Raw genomic sequence first — 18,680 nt, forward strand, 5'->3', positions numbered from 1 at the left:
CTGTAGTTAGGGATAGGATCTAGAGGCAGTGGGCACTTTGTGAGGGCCTTATTCAGGGCCTTTTTGTCTTTGCTTGTAGTATCTTTGAGATAATCACACATTTTAGATGAACACAGTGTTACCCTGCAAGCTAAGCATTATTTCACAAGTACTTGGCCGGTATTTTTCAGTTACTGTGAAAATCTGTTGGACTGGAGATTTGGTGCTGGGATTGAGAACTTCCTGCTCTTGGTGAGGACCACATTTGGTTATCAGCACTCATGACTATCAGCTCCCCTCCTGTTAACTCCAGGTCCAGGGTCTCTGATGCCATCTTCTGGCTTCTGTGGGCATCACACTCATGTACACCAATCCTTAGTCAAATACACTTTACAAAAATAATAAAATTTAAAACCAAAAATCTCATTATGTGCTGGACATTCTCAGAGTTGCTTGAAAACAAAGATAAACATGCCAGAATGCCTGCTATTTGAAGCTTGCATTTTTGTGTGATAAGAGATACCATATATAATGGTAACTACACATCAAACAAACAAAAAAAACCACCCGTGGGATTTAACGGCTTCAGCTTTAGTTTAAGGAATATTTACATTTATAGAAGTATTCTCTAATTTTAGACATGATTTAACGCTCTAGAATTTTAATTTCAAGCACATGAGCATATAGAATTTCTTTTGTAATGTCTTACTAGGCAATTAAAAATTTTTTGACATAGGGTCTCGGTATGTACCTCAGACTGGCCTTGAACTCCAGATCCTCTTTCAAGTGCTGGGATTTTAGGTGTATGCCACCATGTCTGGCTTCATAGCTGAATTAGACTGCTCTCTAAATTCTGATTTTGGTATTCCTTTGGTATTCCTCGGCTTTACTTTGTAGCCTACCATTTTTGTAAATATTCCACGTGCATTTAAACTTTGAGTCCATTAAAAAGTCCACACCCATTGCTATAAATCCAGTCCGTCTGGCCACTTTTGTTGTTTTATTTATTGCCTCCATCATCACGGTTCCTGTGGGTCTCACCTTCACTGGCAGGTCAGACTGGCCTTGAGCTCACAGAGATCCTCCTTCCCCCGCCTCCCAAGTACTAGGATTAAAGATGTACACCACCACGTCATCTTATTTTTTTCTCCAGATCCACGTGCTTCTACTTGCATTTTACTGAGACATCTCCCGAGCCCCAGGAGCAGCAGTTCCTTTTATTATTATTGTATCGTGTGTGTCTGTGTCTGTGCGTGTGTGCACATGTGTGCATGCCATAGTCAGGACAACATTGTATAGCTGGTATCACCCCTTCCATCATGGGATCTAGGGAGCAGACTCAGATCCTCAGCAAGCGTTTATTGGTTGAACCACCTTGACAGCTCCAGGAGCAGCAAGTCATAAACAGAGGACACAAACCTCTGTTGTGCTCAACCTACTGACAACTTCCAAAGCTTCCCTTCTTCTCAACCTACTGAGAACTTCCAAAGCTTTCCTTCCATCAGCACATCTAACATTCACAAGCTACCATATAAGGTTTCAGAATTAAGTGTCTGAGTTTGCAGATCTTGCCAAGTTACTCAAAAACTTTGATTGCTATGCAGATTTCTTTAAAATAATTTGGTGACCTGTCCTCAGTGTTTCATGCAATGCAATGATAGAGTTCAACACTTGAATATTAAACCTCTGGTGTGCAAAACTTATGGTTCAAGGAGCAGGTAGACTATATATTATTATTACATGACTTCTTGACGATGTGGACTGACATCCAAAGATGAATTGCATTTATTATCAATTACTTGTTTACTAGTATGAAGATGCAATGTACATACATAGAAAATGTTTTATATGCTTTGATCATCCCATATGCAAACATTTTGTGGATATATTTGTGAACCAATGTCATATTCCAAAATGGTATTTGTAAAATATTATCAGTAACATTGAAAGCCATTCTTATGTCTGTTCATTGAAGGTAATGGTCTATTATGTCAAACTTATTTTTATAGAAATGTCACATTTGATCAAAATTTTCTGCATTGCAAAAAGAATTGATAAATCAAATGTACAGTTCTAAAAGGAAGGAAACTAAGAAGAGTTACTAAGAACAAAACTCAAAGGTTATTTTACAGGAATGACTGGAGTAGAGTCACTTTGTACAGTTATAAAGGTTGTGAGATGACTGGAATACCATTTACCAGAACTGAATAATTTAGGATAGCTTCCTTTAAAATGTGGTGCTGAGTAACAGTGGCTTCTTTCTACCAGATCTAATAGGTGACCACTTCATGTTAAGATGTTCCTTCCAAGAAACTAAGTCACAAAAGTTTATTTTAGGGAAAAATGTAACTGTAAAGCTTCTTTTTATCTAGTTTTTCATTTTAAATTCCTTCTTAACATGTACATTCTAAGCAGGCTGTCATGATTTTTTAAAAGTATTTTCACTTAATTTCTCAGAAGGAACAAACTTAGGAAACTAAAAATAATAATGCGTAGAAAGATATACAGTGCTCCTTTTTTAATCAGAAAGCATCAAATGTGTCTGCTTTTTGACTTTCTGATGACCTTGTTATTTTGTCATATTTCACAGACAATACTCACAGACTGACTTTTTTTGGTCCAGAACTACTTTAAACTACCTAACACCTAAAAGATGGAGAATCTATTCAATGCCACTATTAAAACTGGAGATTGCTAAAATTGGAGATGTTGAATACGGAAATGTATAGTTTTGTTTATTTCATATGAATTAAGAGCCCCAAATCCTAAAGTAAGACTCAGTATTACAAAGGAAAAAAAGGGCTGATCGTGGTGGCACACACCTGTAATCCTAGCACTGGAGGCTGAGGCATGAGAATCACAAGTTGGAGGCCAGCCTGAACTACGTATCTAGATCTAGTCTCAAAAATAAGGGGAGGGAACTCCTAAACCTGTCTAAATTGTTAACTTAAACATCAGAGTGATCAAGATTTCAATATCATGAAAGAGGAATTAAAGGAAAATCAAGATTTTTTTTTTTCGAGACAGGGTTTCTCTGTGTAACAGTCCTAGTTGTCCTGGAACAAGCTCTTGTAGACCAGGCTGGCCTTGAACTCATGAAGATCCGTCTGCCTCTGCCTCCTAAGTGTTGGGATTAAAGGCATGCACCTGGTGAATATCAAGATTTTAAAGGAGCAATACATTTGAAAACACTGGCCATATAAATGACATTTTACATATCATTGATTGTGAATGTGTTATTTATATGCTATAATACAATCTAAGACATGTTGTATCTCACTGCCTTTATAGGATAATACATTTTAGGGTCTCAATAAGTTTCCTTAATCATTCTGTGACTTGGGTGATAACGCTTCATACTCCAAGCATGGGTCATGTTATTTTCATTACTATGGATCTGACTGCATCATAACATCAGATGGTCATGACTTAGTTACTATCTTTGACTCCTTGATTTGAAAGCTCCCGTTTTCAATATATTTTGATGAATATGTCGTTTCTGTTATTATTTACCCTAATAATATGCTAGATTCATTCTTAAGAATCCAGAAAATGAGGAAGCGTTTGCAGCTGTAAAATGCTGACCACTTCCCACAGGGATTTCAGTTTTCAACTTTCCTTTGAAGCAGTTTGATTTTCAACATTCTCAATATTCTAGATGCCCCTTTGCTGTTTAGAATAAGAATTTAGCCATGTTTGATTGTCTGAATGAGAATGGCCCCCATAGGCTCATATATTTGAATGCTTAGTCACCAAGGAGTGGGAACGTTTGAGAAGGATTAGAAGAAATAGAAGACAATGAATGTTAGTGAGGCTGTCTACTCCAGAGCTGTCCCTCCTCTCAGACCTATTATATAGAATTAGTATAAAGGACTTAATTTGTCTGAGTTACCAACCAATCTCCAGCTATCAAAATCACATGGAATTGTTTCAAGGGTAACCATTACATTTCAGATGCATAAGAACTAAACAATGGCTTTACCTATTTTAGGTCACACTGATATAGTTACTCTGTCAAGGTCTCTCACCTTTTCAGGTGGATTTTTCACAAGTCACAGATTACTTAATTGCTAACTTTTTTTTTGTGTGTGTGTAGCATTGACTGAGTCAAACTATACAGTCTAGTCCAGCTCACTCTGCAGTCCTGGCTGGCCTGAACATAGTCTGTCTCTGCCTCAGGAGTGCTAGGATAAAAGGCATTTGCCACCATGACTGGTTTAATACTACCTTCAAACTGATTATTGAGCTCCATAATTTAAAGATGTCTAGCTAGGAAATAATCTCAAACACATGAAAACTTACCTTCCCATTTGTTCCCAGAAAATACCTAGTCACTGTTTTAAAACGGACTGTTATTCCAGTACCTGAGTTATTTGATATAATATTTCTACCTTTTTAGATTTTAAGTACACTACTTAAAGAATCAGCCAGGCGGTGGTGGTGCACGCCTTTAATCCCAGCACTCAGGAGGCAGAGGCAGGTGGATCTCTGTGAGTTTGAGGCCAGCCTGGTCTACAAGAGCTAGTTCCAGGATAGGCTCCAAAGTTACAGAGAAACCCTGTCTCGTAAAACAAAAAAACAAAGAATCAAAGCAAATTTGCTTTCTGAGGTAAGATGTCAGTATAGCCCTGCCTGACCATGAATGAGCTCAGACTCCTTCTGAAGCAAAGCATTCTGGGTGCTTCCACCTTGTCTTGCACAGTTTCTTTTTAGTACCATTTAACAGTCTTTGTATAAAAACAGTATAATTGTATTAAGGGTTGATTCCTTTGGGGGGGTAGTGGGTTCAAGACAGGGTTTTTCTGTGTAGCTCTGACCATCCTAGTGTAGACCAGGTTGTTCTTAAACTCAGAGATCCGCCTGCCTCTGCCTTCTGAGTGCTGGGATTAAAGGCGTGCGCCACCACTGCCTGGCAAGAGTTGGTTTCTTAAAGGAAGATAATTTGTACTTTTGGGATTAAACCATACTAAGAAACTTTTAGTTCCTACCCTTCTTTGATAGTTTGATGAATGGTAACTTTGCTTTGGCTATTTATTCTTTAAATAATTCACCTTTATGTTTTGAAAACTCTTAGATCTAGAATTACCTAATTCAATGTATATTATAGATGAGTTCAATCTTACTGTCTACTAAGGAGAATGTATTTTCCTTACTTTAAATTCCATAAATAGCATGGGATTTTGTTATTTTTTTCTTAACATTCACATCCAATTTTAAAACTATGCAGATTATCTTTGGATGTATTTAACTTATTAAAAGAGACATTATATAATCACAAAATTGTTACCTGACTAAAACAATAAACTACTGAAAGTGACTTCAGAACAGGGTGGAAAATGTGAGGCTCTGCTGAACATTCGGTGCAGGGAGAGACGCTTCTGCCACTTCCAACAGGGTTCTGAGGAACAGCTCCTTACTGAGTGAGTACAAGTGTTAACCAAGAAGCAGCTATACAGTCTCTGTGTGGTCACATACTCCCTTCACAACCATGATTTTTTTAAAGTGGACCTATGTATATATTCACCATACAAATGAAAAGTAACTGATAGCTACTTAAAAATGTATTTCTTCATTTATTGGATCTAATTATTTCACGTTAATAAAAGATATAGACATTTAAAATATGTTATGACTATATGATTTTCTTAATAAAAAGGGATGCTATCTTCCCCCAAAAAGCTGAATAAAAATTTCTGTAAAATGACCACCCACCCTCCTACAATCTCTTTTCAATGCAGACTACATTGTAGGAACAAAATCTCTATTAGAGAACTCATTTGAGAAATGACTATCCCTAAAGATAGTATACTCTCAGTCGTTAACTACTTGAGAAAAGTCAGTGTTGTTTAATATAAAGATTTGGGACAAGAGCCTTTGAAAACTGGAACTGAAGTTGATCTTCAGTAAACTAGCATTAGGAACACAAGGACCTATACATCTGTCATGCTTCTTTCCTTTGAAGACTGAAGCATCATTCCAGCCCTCCCCATGGTTAAATTAACAGTTCCAAGCCTCAGGATAGAGCTGAATGGTGTGAACAAGTCTGGTGATAAACCACAGACCAGGTCCTCAATAGAGCTGAAGTACACTGCCTTTTCCCATTTAAGAAGCACCAAACCTGGAGCCAAGTTTTCAAAAGGCAATTTAACATGAGGAACTATAATTTAATCACATCATATCATATTACACTATGTAACATTACGTATTTTACCTACGGATGTAACACAGTTAAGTTTATTACAAGCATTATTTCCTAAGACTTATGGTACAGGTATTCCTTTTTTTTTAGGAATTTCTGCTTATTTTATAGTGTTTATCTACATTGGAACATTAAATCAGTGATAGGTATATATAATGCAATGAAGTCTGCAATTTTCCCTACCCCAGATTAAGGTATTATAAACAAAAATCAATTAAGAAAACCAACACAACTATAAAAACTGAACTAAGCCTGTCAACAACCTAGATGCACATCTGACCAGGTCAACAGTGCTTCCTCATAACCTGAAGGTCTAGGCTTAGCATTGGTGTAGTAGCAGCTGGTCTTTAGGACAAGTAAATCAACAGTTTAAACATCAATCCATTTTACTAACAAAAGCAGCAAAGGCTGGTGACATCTGAATATCAAACTGCATCGTCTCTTTCTGACTCATGTATGTGATGACAAAACTGGAGTTCTTGAGGCGCGCCAGTGAGATGGACTAGTATGTCAGAACCTCTCATTTGTTTTAATATTTAAATGATAACAATACGGATACCAGGAAAAGGTCAGTGCTGGTGGCTCTAAACCACATGAAATTCAGTTTCTTTTCACAGTAACAGTGCATTCAGTTCCCTGCCTCTGCAACAAAAGAGCGATGCAGTAACCCTTCCTGAACAGAGGAGCTGAGGGCTCTGCAAGTAACAGCTGGGACTAAGGTAGACGGATGCGAGTACACAGCAGTCCTGCACACTGTCACAAAGTATGTGAGGAGAGCTCAAACTGATTTGTACATCTATATTCAGCTAAAGCTTCACAGCAGCAATGGGCAACAACAGTGCACTCAATATAGACACTTTTCAAAACTACTCCAAAAAACAAATGACAAAAGTAGTTAAGAACAACTGAACATATGTTGTGTGTACCGGGTGTAAAGGTTGAATGGACCCTGTAGTTATCCCACTGTTGGAATTGAATGAAACTTAGTCCACGTCCATCTCTCCAGATTCTGTGTGCTGTGAGCTGCCTTTTGCTGGATCTGGGTTGGTCTCTGTACCACTCTGTCCATCCATTGGTCCATTGTGTTCACCGTTGGCTTTTGCTTTGTCTTCAGGAACTTCTACGTTTGGTTTGGGCTTATAAACGATGGGGTTACAGAAATTATCCAGTTCCTGAAGACAGAAACAAACCATGCCAAATATTACACAAAATGCTTACGATGTCTGACAGTACTCTAACCTCTTAGAGCTTGCATTTATTACATTTAAATAGTTCAACATATTTAACATTTATATTACTGTACTTTTTTTACTTATATATTTTGTTCTTTTAAAAAAAATATTTATTTATTTATTATATATACAATATTCTGTCTGTGCGTATGTCTGCAGGTCAGAAGAGGGCACCAGACCTCATTACAGATGGTTGTGAGCCACCATGTGGTTGCTGGGAATTGAACTCAGGGCCTTTGGAAGGGCAGGCAATGCTCTTAACCACTGAGCCATCTCTCCAGCCCCTATATTTTGTTCTTTCAGGACAGGGTTTCTCTGTATAGCTCTTGCTGTCCTGAAACTCACTCCGCAGACAGGCTGGCTTTGAACTCAGAGATCTGCTGTCTCTGCCTCCTGAGTGTTGGGATTAAAGGCATGTGCCACTTCAGCCTGGCTACTGCATGCAGTCTTTAATTCTTTATAGGTCAGATGTTTTGAGAATTATGTCAATACATTTCAAAAACTGAACTTTCTAAATATTTATATAAAAACACTTTTAATAAACAGAACCAAGTAAATGTACATAGTATCCTTTTGAAAATAGCTGAAGGACAAAAATGCAAATGCATTTTAATTTTAAGTTTTATGCAATTTGTGTTTTAAAACTGTTTAATTTTTTGAGATTGTAATTATATTTCCTCTCTCCCTTTCCTCTCCATATGCTCCTATAAAACCTCCTTGCTCTCTTTAAAATTCATGGCTTCTTTTTTGTTGTTATTGTATGCTTATATGTATATGTGCTTACATATATATTCTTAAATATAAGCTCTTCAGTCTGCATAATGTTACTTCTATATGTTTTCAAGACTGACCACTTGGTATTGGATAACCAATACCAGGCTTTTCCCTGGGGAAGACTCCTCTTGCTCTCAGTTTTCCTTAGTAGCCTGTAGTTCTTTGGGTAGGGTTGAAGGCTTCATGGACTTTTTCCCTTTTACTTTGACATATCTGTTACTGTCATCCTGTTCAGCTCACGTTTAGGCAATCATGATGGTGAGACTTTGTGGCAATTTGCTTTTAGTTTTCCTGATAGGCCAAGAAAGCAAATGCAAATAATTTTGTTTAAATGAACCCAAGGCATTTTCTCTTTCCTTGCTTTTTACAAAGAAATGAAAGATCCTTACTTCAAGTAATGAAATTGTAAAGTTTCTCCAGATTCTCCTAGGGGTTGGGTTAACATCTTTTGATACAGAGTGACCCCTCAGGGAGAATGGTCTAGTTACAAGTTGCTTTTATGATCTTATTTGATTCACAGTGAAGTACTTACAAGCCTCTGAACAAAATAGAGCTAAAAACCCTTTTGTAAAACTTTAATTATATAGTACCTGCTTTTAAGAAAAAAGAGGAATGTCATATACAAAAAAATCAAACAAGGTAAATTTTAATATTAATACTTAAGTAACTACTCTTGCTCTCTCCTCCCCCCCCCTCTCTCTCTCTCACACACACACACACACACACACACACACACACACACACACACACACACACTGTGTAAACTGAAGTTCCTAGAAGAATGCCCTGTCTACACTGAGATTTTGCAGGCTCGCTGACTGATTAAAATGCTGTGACTGTGGAGAGTTTAAGTGTTGATCTAGAGCTAAAATTATGGGATATCTTAATTTAGGCTGGACTAACTTACCAGCACAGTAACTTTCACCATCCCCAAAGCCAACTGTGCCATCAGATAGTGTCTGAAATCTGGAATGGGATTTTCCTGCTGCTATAACATCTCTACCTTCAGCCCCCACAAATGTATTTGGTCAATGCCTTGATTTATGAGTTACTTTTGTTCAAAAACTGCTGTGGGACAATGGTCTGTACCCTATCATTTGTATTTTAAATAAACACTGACTGGCCAGTAGCCAGGCAGGAAGTATAGGCGGGACAACCAGACAGGAAGTAGAGGTGGGGCAACGAGAATTCTGGGAAGAGGGAAGTTTCAGTGTGCAGTCATCACTCAGACAGAGAGGAAGCCAGACACAGAGCAAGCAAGATGTGTCCGCCTCGCTGAAAAACGTACCAAGCCATGTGGCTAACACAGACAAGAATTGTGGGCTAATATAAGTTATAAGAGTTAATAAGAAGCCTGAGCTAACAGGCCAATCAGTTTATAATTAATGTAGGCCTCTGTGTGTTTCTATGTATTTCTTTGGGACTTAATGACTTCAGGAACTGGGCAGGACAGAAACCTCAGTCATCAAGAAACTAAGTTCATAAGACCACTTCCATAATGAAATGTTACTCAGTGCAACCTGTACATGTGTTCATGGTCCGTGATCACTCACAATAAAATTATGTCCTTATTTTGAAGTGAGAGCTGTGTTTTCTGCTTACAAATGTGATCTTATTAGGGTTTTATAATAATTTTTACTCAATATGTTGTAAAATGTTTATAAATAAGACATTTGATAGTTACATTCCATATACAGAATTTTTGTAGTAATTTCTAGAATCGAGAATTTTGGCTAAGAGTTATAATGTACTCACTTCAAATGTCTACATGTGTTTGTATATCATATATCCTGACATCATGTCCTCACTTCAAATGTCCACATATGTTTGTATATTATATATCCTGACACAATGCCCTAGGAAAGCTGTACACATTTAAATTGGTCAGAGGAGAGTACCCACTGCTCCACATCCTTCCAACTATAGCAGAGATTATAAACGTGATCACAGCAAATGAGGCAGACAAAAACACCTGCATTCTTAGTGACTGCGTATGCATCTCTTTGTCAGCCCCCAACCCAGTGTCTTCGCTTATTTAAATCTTTACGTAATTTTGGTGCCATGTTTTTCATGTTTTTTTTATAGCTTTTGAAATTTTTATTGTCAATGTTTATTAAATATCAAAGTTTATCTAAGATTACATAAACTTAAAAACAGGACTTCACAGTGGAAGATTTCACATTCCAAAGATAGACATATTGCAATAAAGATATTAGAGGTCGCAAGGAATTTGGATATTTATGTTGGTCATATTGGTATATTTCATTCTGTATTACTCTTGGAACTTGAAGCCAGAAATGTCTAGCAAGTTGCAAAAATAGGTAGACACCCTCATAACCTAGAATTGTTGACGTCAGCAAAGCAAAGCCTGGCTTTAAACTTCTCTTCTGTGTTCTTTTGCAAGTTGATTACTTCTCAGTGTATACTCGTTAACAGGTAGGAGTGACTGCTGGACAAGCCTGGGAATCTGAGCTCTATCCTTGAAACCCATACAAAAGTGGAAGCCAAGAATCAACCTGCACAAAGTTGTCCTCTGATCTGTGACCATGGCACATGTATCCACACACTCATTGTGTCCTTTAACACACACCACAAACACATTTCTAAAAGGGAATTTTAGTTTCTTACCTTTGACCTTGCAACTATTTCTGAGACCTTTACCACAGGATCTTGAGTAAGACTTAGCTTGTTTTGAGCATTCATCTTACTGTTTAGCCAGTTCATGGACTCGCTGATGTACTGCTCAACCTTTTCCATTTCAGCATGATCCAGATGCTCATACCTTTCATCCTATTACAAAAAGTAATACAATTGTAAAAGGAAAACAAGTAACTGAGTTTTCAGAAGTAATGACTTATTGATGATTTCTTCTTAAAACATTCAAGTTCTTATTATATGCTTCATGCATATTAATGTAAAGATGCTACATACAAGGTAATAAAAGCTGAAAAGACTAGGATATAATATAAAATCAGGATGGAATTGCAAAGGACTCCAAAAGAGGTCAGCTTTGAAGAAGAACAATCAGTGGAGGCTCTGCACTGGGCAAGAGAAGCTAGGATAGAGTAGAATGAAAGTAGGTGCAGAGGTATATAGTGAGGGAGAAAGAAAATTCTGAACATACCATAAAACTAGGTGGTACATCTTTGACAAAAAAAGACAATGAAATTCTGTCCAAACTACACAGTTGCAGCTTCTCCATCCAGGAAATCACCCTTGGGCACAGTTTACATCAGTAGCCAGCAGAGCACAAAGAAGCAGCAACATAACATAAAGCAAGAGGATTTCCTGATAAAGATTATGGATTGCATAGAAAATGCAGGATGGACAAGGAAAAAGTTGTTGAGGAAAGAGAAGAGGACAATAGGAAGGGGGTGAAGGAGGATCAGCTCATTACCTTTAAAAATTCCATAATGAGATCCAATACTGTATATGCTAGTTAAAGTTCTTTTTTTTTTTTGAGCTTTTATTCTTTTTTAATTAAAATTTCCAACTGCTCCCCGTTTCCCATTTCCCTCCCCCTTCTCCCACACATTGCCCCCTCCCCCCACTCCCCTCCCCCATCCCCACTCCTCTTCTCCTCCCCCCAGTCCATTCCCCCTCCCTCTCGATACTGAAGAGCAGTCCAAATTCCCTGCCCTACAGGAAGACCAAGGTCCTCCCACTTCCATCCAGGCCCATTCTTTTAAACAAAATTCTTTCACTGTATTTATTTTCCTTCAGATTTTTTTTTTTTTTTGGTTTTTCGAGACAGGGTTTCTCTGTGGTTTCCTTCAGATTTTTGAGACAGGTTCTAACCTAGCTAAACTAGCGCTTGTCTTTAGAAGCCTTAGCTTCTTCAGCACTGATTAAACCCCTTGGGGATACCATTTTCAAAACTCTTAAGCTTTTCCAGTTCCCTTTGTAAGATAACAAATTACAATCTTCATACTGGACTTGGCTTCTAGGCTGCTACATTTTATTCACTTTCTTACTACCTCATGAATTAGGTTTTCTTTGCTAGTTATTTGCACTAATCAATATACATGCCTTTTTAAAAAATTATCTGAGCCTGGAGTCTTTCCCAGAACTCTCAACTCTAATCAAGTTGAGGCCATTTGTAAAGTCTGAAATCTCTACTACTACTATTACAACTACTAATAAACGGATTACATCACCACCTACTTTTTGAAGTTTTCCCCATGTCAGTATATTTAAAAATGAAGCCAATTCATAATGATCTTTGGAGTAATTTTGGAATGTTACATTTGTATCTTATAAACAAGATAAATGCAAAACTCTAATCACTCTTGATCTATCATTATCAGGTTTGAGCTCCTATCATTTCTTGATTGTTTTATTCTAATGTCTTAGCTAGTCTACTACTAGACTCTTCACAAACTAGGTCAAGTCACATTGCTTGTATGTTCTGAAAACCCCAAGCTACCTGTATTAGAGTAAACCCCAAACTTTCACAACAGCCCAGATGAGGCCTGTGATGAGACATCTGTCCCTTCCCCAGATTTGTCGCATCAGCTTTGATGTTTCTTTTGTATGTCCCCCCCCCCGTGTGTCGTGTGTGTGTGTGTGTGTATTAGGAAAAAGGCTGTATTTGAAGGTCAGAGGGCAACCTACAGGAGTCAGGTCTTTTTCTTTCATTGTGTGTGACCTTAGATCACCAGACTCAGTGGCCTTAATGAAGCCATCTCTGTTTCTGTTTTCAAGAATATATCTTCACCATCCATTCTGAGCCCTGGCTTTCCTCAATTCTTTTATGATGTATATATCTCTCACTGGTCTGCCCTTTTCTCTGACATAGCTCCTTAAAGTCCCTTACTTTCTCCATAGCCCCTTTGTTAGCACTTTATTTTCCAACTGGAGCATATGAGATCAAAAAGGCCCAGTATTTCTGTTTGCTAAAGTCCAGGACCCACAAAACATCCTGGTATATAATTAGAACTTATATGCCCAATGAAAAGTAAAGTCTTAGTTTCTTTTGGATGGTATCTTAAACCCACCCCCAAGAAGACCACTAGGGTCAGAGGAGCACTAATCATGTCAGGAACTATACCAGATTTGAAATATGCTTGCTATTTTATCTGCCTCATTTTTTACTTTTGCGTTATCCATATATTCTGTTTGTGAATATGCAGGCAGATTGGGCTAGTAAATTATACATTTTGTTTTACAACACACATAAATCTTTTAAAATAAAAAAATAAGTTGTATATTGGAAAACTGTAGATACTGAGAGGTTGTATAACACTGATACCAGCTACTTCGGTTTGACTCCTGACTCCTATCATTTATGATCTGTGTAATCCAACAAACTGCTTAAACACACAGATCTTCTCATATGCGAATCGAGACAACAGTAGTCATCGTTCACAGGTACTAAATACCCTGGTGAGAACCGTGTGAGACAACCCACACACAGTGCTTAAGATCTAAGTGCTTGAGGAATCCAAGCGATTGGGATGATGCCATGCCTGAAGATCCTGGTGTTGCCCTCTCCTGTATGTGGATGCATTGTTAACACCAATGATCAAATCTGATGATAACAGTATGTAAGTGGGGAGCAGTAAACCTGACCCATGGAACAACCTCAACAAGGTGGCCTGTTTCTCTTGAGTTTTCTGGAACAGGGCTGTGTTTACTGGTCTGCTGCAATAGAACAACAGCAAAGAAGAAGCGAATGGACACAGTAAAGACTGTGAGGTATAAACCAATAGTTTCCTAAACAGTCTGCTAGGCCTGACTGCTTACTTACTGTTCCATCCAAGTGGACACATGTTATATATAACCCTACCTGGAGGAGAGCTGAGAGAGATTTGGGTGTGTACAAAGAACAAAAGGAGATTATGGATGAATGACAGGAGATTAACAACAAATTAGGCAAGAAAAAACATAGTTTGGCAGTATAGAGGCGAGGAAGACTTTTTTCTTATAAGAAACACAAACATGAAAACAATGGGTTTTGTCACTGCATTAACTCAAAGCATGGCTTCAGGGAAATCTAAGAGGTGAAAGCCTCAGATTTTAAATGTCTTGGAGTCCTCTACTAGTAATTTCTCATTAAAAAACTCTTGGTTTAGATGTGTTCAGTCTCTTGAGAAGCTGCACTCTGGGGCTGAGGGCTTCTCCACGCGTCCTCCGCAGCTGCCCTCACACCCCAGTACCTTGTTTCGGTGTGCTTCTATTACTTTCAAGACAAGTTGAATCTTTTTTCCCAAGTCGTTTAAAGCTTTTGGTCTCTCCTCATGCTCCACATACTTCATTTGAATGGGCTGGCCATACTTCTATTAACAAGAAACATTTAAAGAGAGTGAATAATTATAACAGGATACATTTATTTCTCCCTTAGAGGATGATAAATAGACAAAGAAGATAGACAAACATACAACTTTTCTATTTTCCTACAAAAAATGTATTTCAGTGGCCCTTATCCTACTTTATAACACTTATTTTATCTAAAAAAAATCACTCATGGTTACCTCTTGACTCTTTTCAAAACCCAAAACCTAATCCAAACTGTCAATCTTTTCAAAGCAAGGTGTTAAAACTTTTAGAACCATTTGAAAAAAAAAGTAAGAACTATTTGGAATTTGCAAATTTAAACCTTGGTTTCAAATTTTATTTTTGAGACGGGGTCTCCCTGTGTAGCTCTGGCTGTCTTGGAAATCCCTATGTAGACCAGGCTGGCCTCAAATTCACAGAGACCCACCAGCTTCTGCCTCCCAAATGCTGAGATTAAAGGCAAGGTGAACCAAACTGAATACCAGTGCTTTTGCATCATAATTTTTATAAAACATTAATAGTCACCTACTACTTAAAGCAATTTACTAACCTTTAGCTCCTGAAGCTTATCCACATAAACTTGTTTAGGTTGGTCTTCTCCTTCTTCATAAAGCCAATTTTCTGTGTCTTCCAATATTGTGGACAGTTTGTTCATGTCCTAGTCATACATTTAAGAGACACTAATTACAAATGTCTTGGAAATAGAGGTCAATACCAGATTCTTCCAACCTTATTCTTAAAAAAATGTTTTTCACTATCCTTCTCCAACTTAAAAAAAGAGCCATCAAGAAAAATTGACAATAACAAATTTGATATACTTTTAAACATAATTCTTATGAAGAGTTTCAAATAAACATTCAAGTTCTTACAGCTTCAGACTTACTTCTGGAGTGATGAACTTTTCGTAGACGGAGCCCAGTTTGTCTCTGAAATCATAGACGTATTCTTCCACAGCGTTTTTAGCATCATTTCTTTCTTTCTCTAACTTATCCTGCATTATCATCTTCCCCTAGTCAAAAAGTTTCAGATTGTCATAAAAATATGCATTAGAGAACTGTTAGTTAAAACTATGACACCACTTCACACCTTGTAAGAGGAGCATATTACAACAACAGGTAAAGATCTTAGGACTGTAGATACTACAGAGAAACTGAACTGGTAGAAAAAAACACTCTACAGCTGTGGATCACAGGAACAGTGTGAAGGTTCCTCAAAAATATATATACTTTATATATTATATATATGTATATATATACCAGTTGTAGTGACATATGCCTTTAATTCCAGTACTTGGGAGGCAAAGGGAAGCAGATCTCTGAGTCTGAGGCCAGAAAGTTTCCTACTCCTGAGTATATACCCAAATGAATGGAAATTAGGTATTTCATAGATATTTGTATGCTAGCATTTAGTGAGCCATTATTAATTATCACAAGAAGTATAAACGGAAACACCCATTAACTGATGAATGGATAAATGATATGTGTACACATACAACAGAACTATGAGGCTTAGAAAGGAAGTTCTATATATATGTGAACCCCAAGATTATACCTAGTAAAACAATCTAGGCAGAAATGGACAAGTATTATCTGCTTCAATTTATGAGAGCTGTCTAAACAAGGCAGATTCTTTTTTTTTTTTTAAGAGACAAGGTTTCTTGTCCTGGAACTAGGTCTTGTAAACCAGGCTGGCCTCAAATTCACAGAGATCTGTCTGTCTCTGCCTCCCGAGTTCTGGGATTAAAGGCGTGCGCCATAACCACCCGGCAACAAGGCAGACTCTTAGGAGACAGGAAATAGAAGAATGTTCAATGAGAACTGGGAGAAAGAAGGAGTACAAAGTTTGAATTCCATGCTACAACATTTCCATTTGGGACAGTTGAAAGCTTTGGAAATAGTGGTGATGGTTGTATAATACCAAATATGATAGTTATTAACACTGTATACTTGAAAATGGTTTTAAGATGTCAAACTTTAAACTACAAGTATTTGAAAAGTAATAATATATCCTCTAACCACTGACTTGTATGCTTTGAGTGAATGTATTATATGGCATGTGACTTACACCCCAGTAACAGCATTTGAACACATCTATACATGTTTCAATTCCAGCATCCCCATTTACTAGCTGGGGACAGCAAAAGTCATCTACTCTGTGTGCATGTTACATTGGTACCCTAAGTGACTAATTCCACATGGCTGTAAGTAAGACCTATCACATGCAGTATCTTCCTCCACACGTGATGCACTATCATTGGTCAGGGATAGATTAACAGTGGTTGTGATGCTGAGCTTTGGAAACTGATGACCTAAATCCAAACATGAACGTTATTGTCTGGCTGGGGTAGCATATTGCACACAGACTTCAGTTTTCTCGTCTGTAAGCTAAGCCCTTAACAGGATCTATGGGTTATGTTTATTTTGAGAACCTAAAAGATGTTAGCAAAAACTATTATGACCAAAACCAAGGAAAGAATGCAATTATAATTCTTGAACAAAATTTTCGCTTGAAAGCACCTGGTTTTCTAAACACAAGGATTCCTTGACAAGCTGTAATACAATGACCTAGATTTAAAAAGAGACATTTAAAAAATTAATGAAAGTCTCATTTTGTACATAAACCTACTATGGTTTCCTAAATTAGTTCCTTTGGAAAAATTAGACTATAAACATATACATTCTGAGTATTATATGAGTTCTTCAGGAATTACTATGCATGAATAGATCCTTGTTAATAAATAGTATTATGCATTGGTATTTTTAAAAAGAAGCCTTATAAAAATCAAAATCTCTTCATGTAATGATGGACAGTAAACAGTTGAAAGCAACATGCTTCAAACACTGACCTAATGTCTACAGATATTAGGAACCACCATTTCAGTATAAAATTAGGGGACAAATACAATCCATACAATTACTGCTAAAGAAAAAATTCACTTATAAGAGACTGGACTCTAAATGAAAATAGACAAGGGCATGTAAGAAAATGTTAATAAGGACAACTGTTTAAAAATCATTAATCAACACTCTGAACACATTTAAGAGAGGGGTTTGCTAGGCCAGTGGTAATGCTACATGCCTGTGATCTCAAAACTCAGAAGGTGGAGGAAGATTCAGGTCCACCTAGGCTATACAGAAAGACCCTGCCTCAACACCTCTTTAAAATGAAACACAAAGAATTGCCCAAACCAAGCCAAAACAAAAAGTGGGATGTTTCTATTTTATGATTGTTAGAGAATAAAGGAGGGACTGGGTGGTGCATCTGTTTATAATCCCAGCACGGAGGAGGTAGAGGCAGGAGCGCCAGGACTTCAAGGTTATCCTTAATTACATGATGAATCTGAGGCTAGTCTAGGCTACAGGAACCCTGATTTTAAAAAAGGGTGGTGGTGGTTATGAAATCAGTCTCAGAAAGGTTTTTCTCTATAATAGATACCGGTTTTCATATAATTAAGATGAAAGTACTATGTACAAATACAGTTTATTAGTTTGATAATGTTATAATTCCTTTATAATTGCAGATCAGACTGCTGAGCTTTCAACCTCTGACTTCAATATAATATCAGAATGCATGAACAATTATTCAACAGCAACTCCAACTTATATACCTCATTTTCAATGTAGCTATTGAGAAGATCTTGGGTCAGTTGTCTGTACAGGCTACTCTGGATGGGTAGATCAATACTCTTGACTTTGCCTTTTTTAATAGTCTGATTTATGCGGTCTTGCTTGTCTGAAGGAAGTGACTAGAAAAGAAAACAAAATCAAAAGTGAAATTTTCTAAAACCAACAAATTTTAGAATTGAAACAAAAAGAGTAAAGCCAAACATAAAAACTAATACTGATAACCTTTTTATTCTGGTTGATTCTAAATCCTTTCTACATTTGGAATACGGACCTGGAAATCCAAAGTTGTAATGAACAACCACTTCACATACAATACTATTGTCATAATTCATGACAAAGGAAACAAATAAGGTAAGGGTATGGAGAAATTGGAACCTTTCTTATAAAGTGTTGGTGGCATTATAAACTTTACAGTAATTGTTGCCAGATTTTAAAATAGCTGAACCATTGAAATGGTTTATGGGGTACTTGCTGCTAAGCCTGACAACCTGAATACGATCCCTAGAACTCACATGCAAGTTGTTCTTTGACTTCAACACAGGAGCTGTGGCATATAAGTACACATACGCACACAAAGTTAGCCGAGAGGTTCTT

The 18,680-nt window shown here is 37.3% G+C and overlaps 1 protein-coding gene across 3 annotated transcripts in view; it reads right to left on the reverse strand.

Moving 5' to 3' along the window:
- Positions 1-1,502: 1,502 nt before the first annotated feature.
- The window catches only part of Hspa4l (heat shock protein family A (Hsp70) member 4 like), a 50,990-nt gene continuing 33,812 nt past the window's right edge, over positions 1,503-18,680 (reverse strand). For all 3 annotated transcript variants that reach the window (XM_057757361.1, XM_057757359.1, XM_057757360.1), the window contains 6 exons: positions 18,068-18,205; positions 15,344-15,469; positions 15,011-15,118; positions 14,343-14,462; positions 10,813-10,974; positions 1,503-7,350 (listed from right to left, as the gene is read on the reverse strand). In XM_057757361.1, coding sequence (XP_057613344.1) covers positions 7,162-7,350; positions 10,813-10,974; positions 14,343-14,462; positions 15,011-15,118; positions 15,344-15,469; positions 18,068-18,205 — 843 coding nt within the window. In that variant the 3' untranslated portion in view covers positions 1,503-7,161. The remainder of the gene's footprint in view (positions 7,351-10,812; positions 10,975-14,342; positions 14,463-15,010; positions 15,119-15,343; positions 15,470-18,067; positions 18,206-18,680) is intronic.

This window comes from Chionomys nivalis, chromosome 24 (genome assembly GCF_950005125.1).
Source record: "Chionomys nivalis chromosome 24, mChiNiv1.1, whole genome shotgun sequence".
Taxonomy (NCBI): Eukaryota; Metazoa; Chordata; class Mammalia; order Rodentia; family Cricetidae; genus Chionomys; species Chionomys nivalis.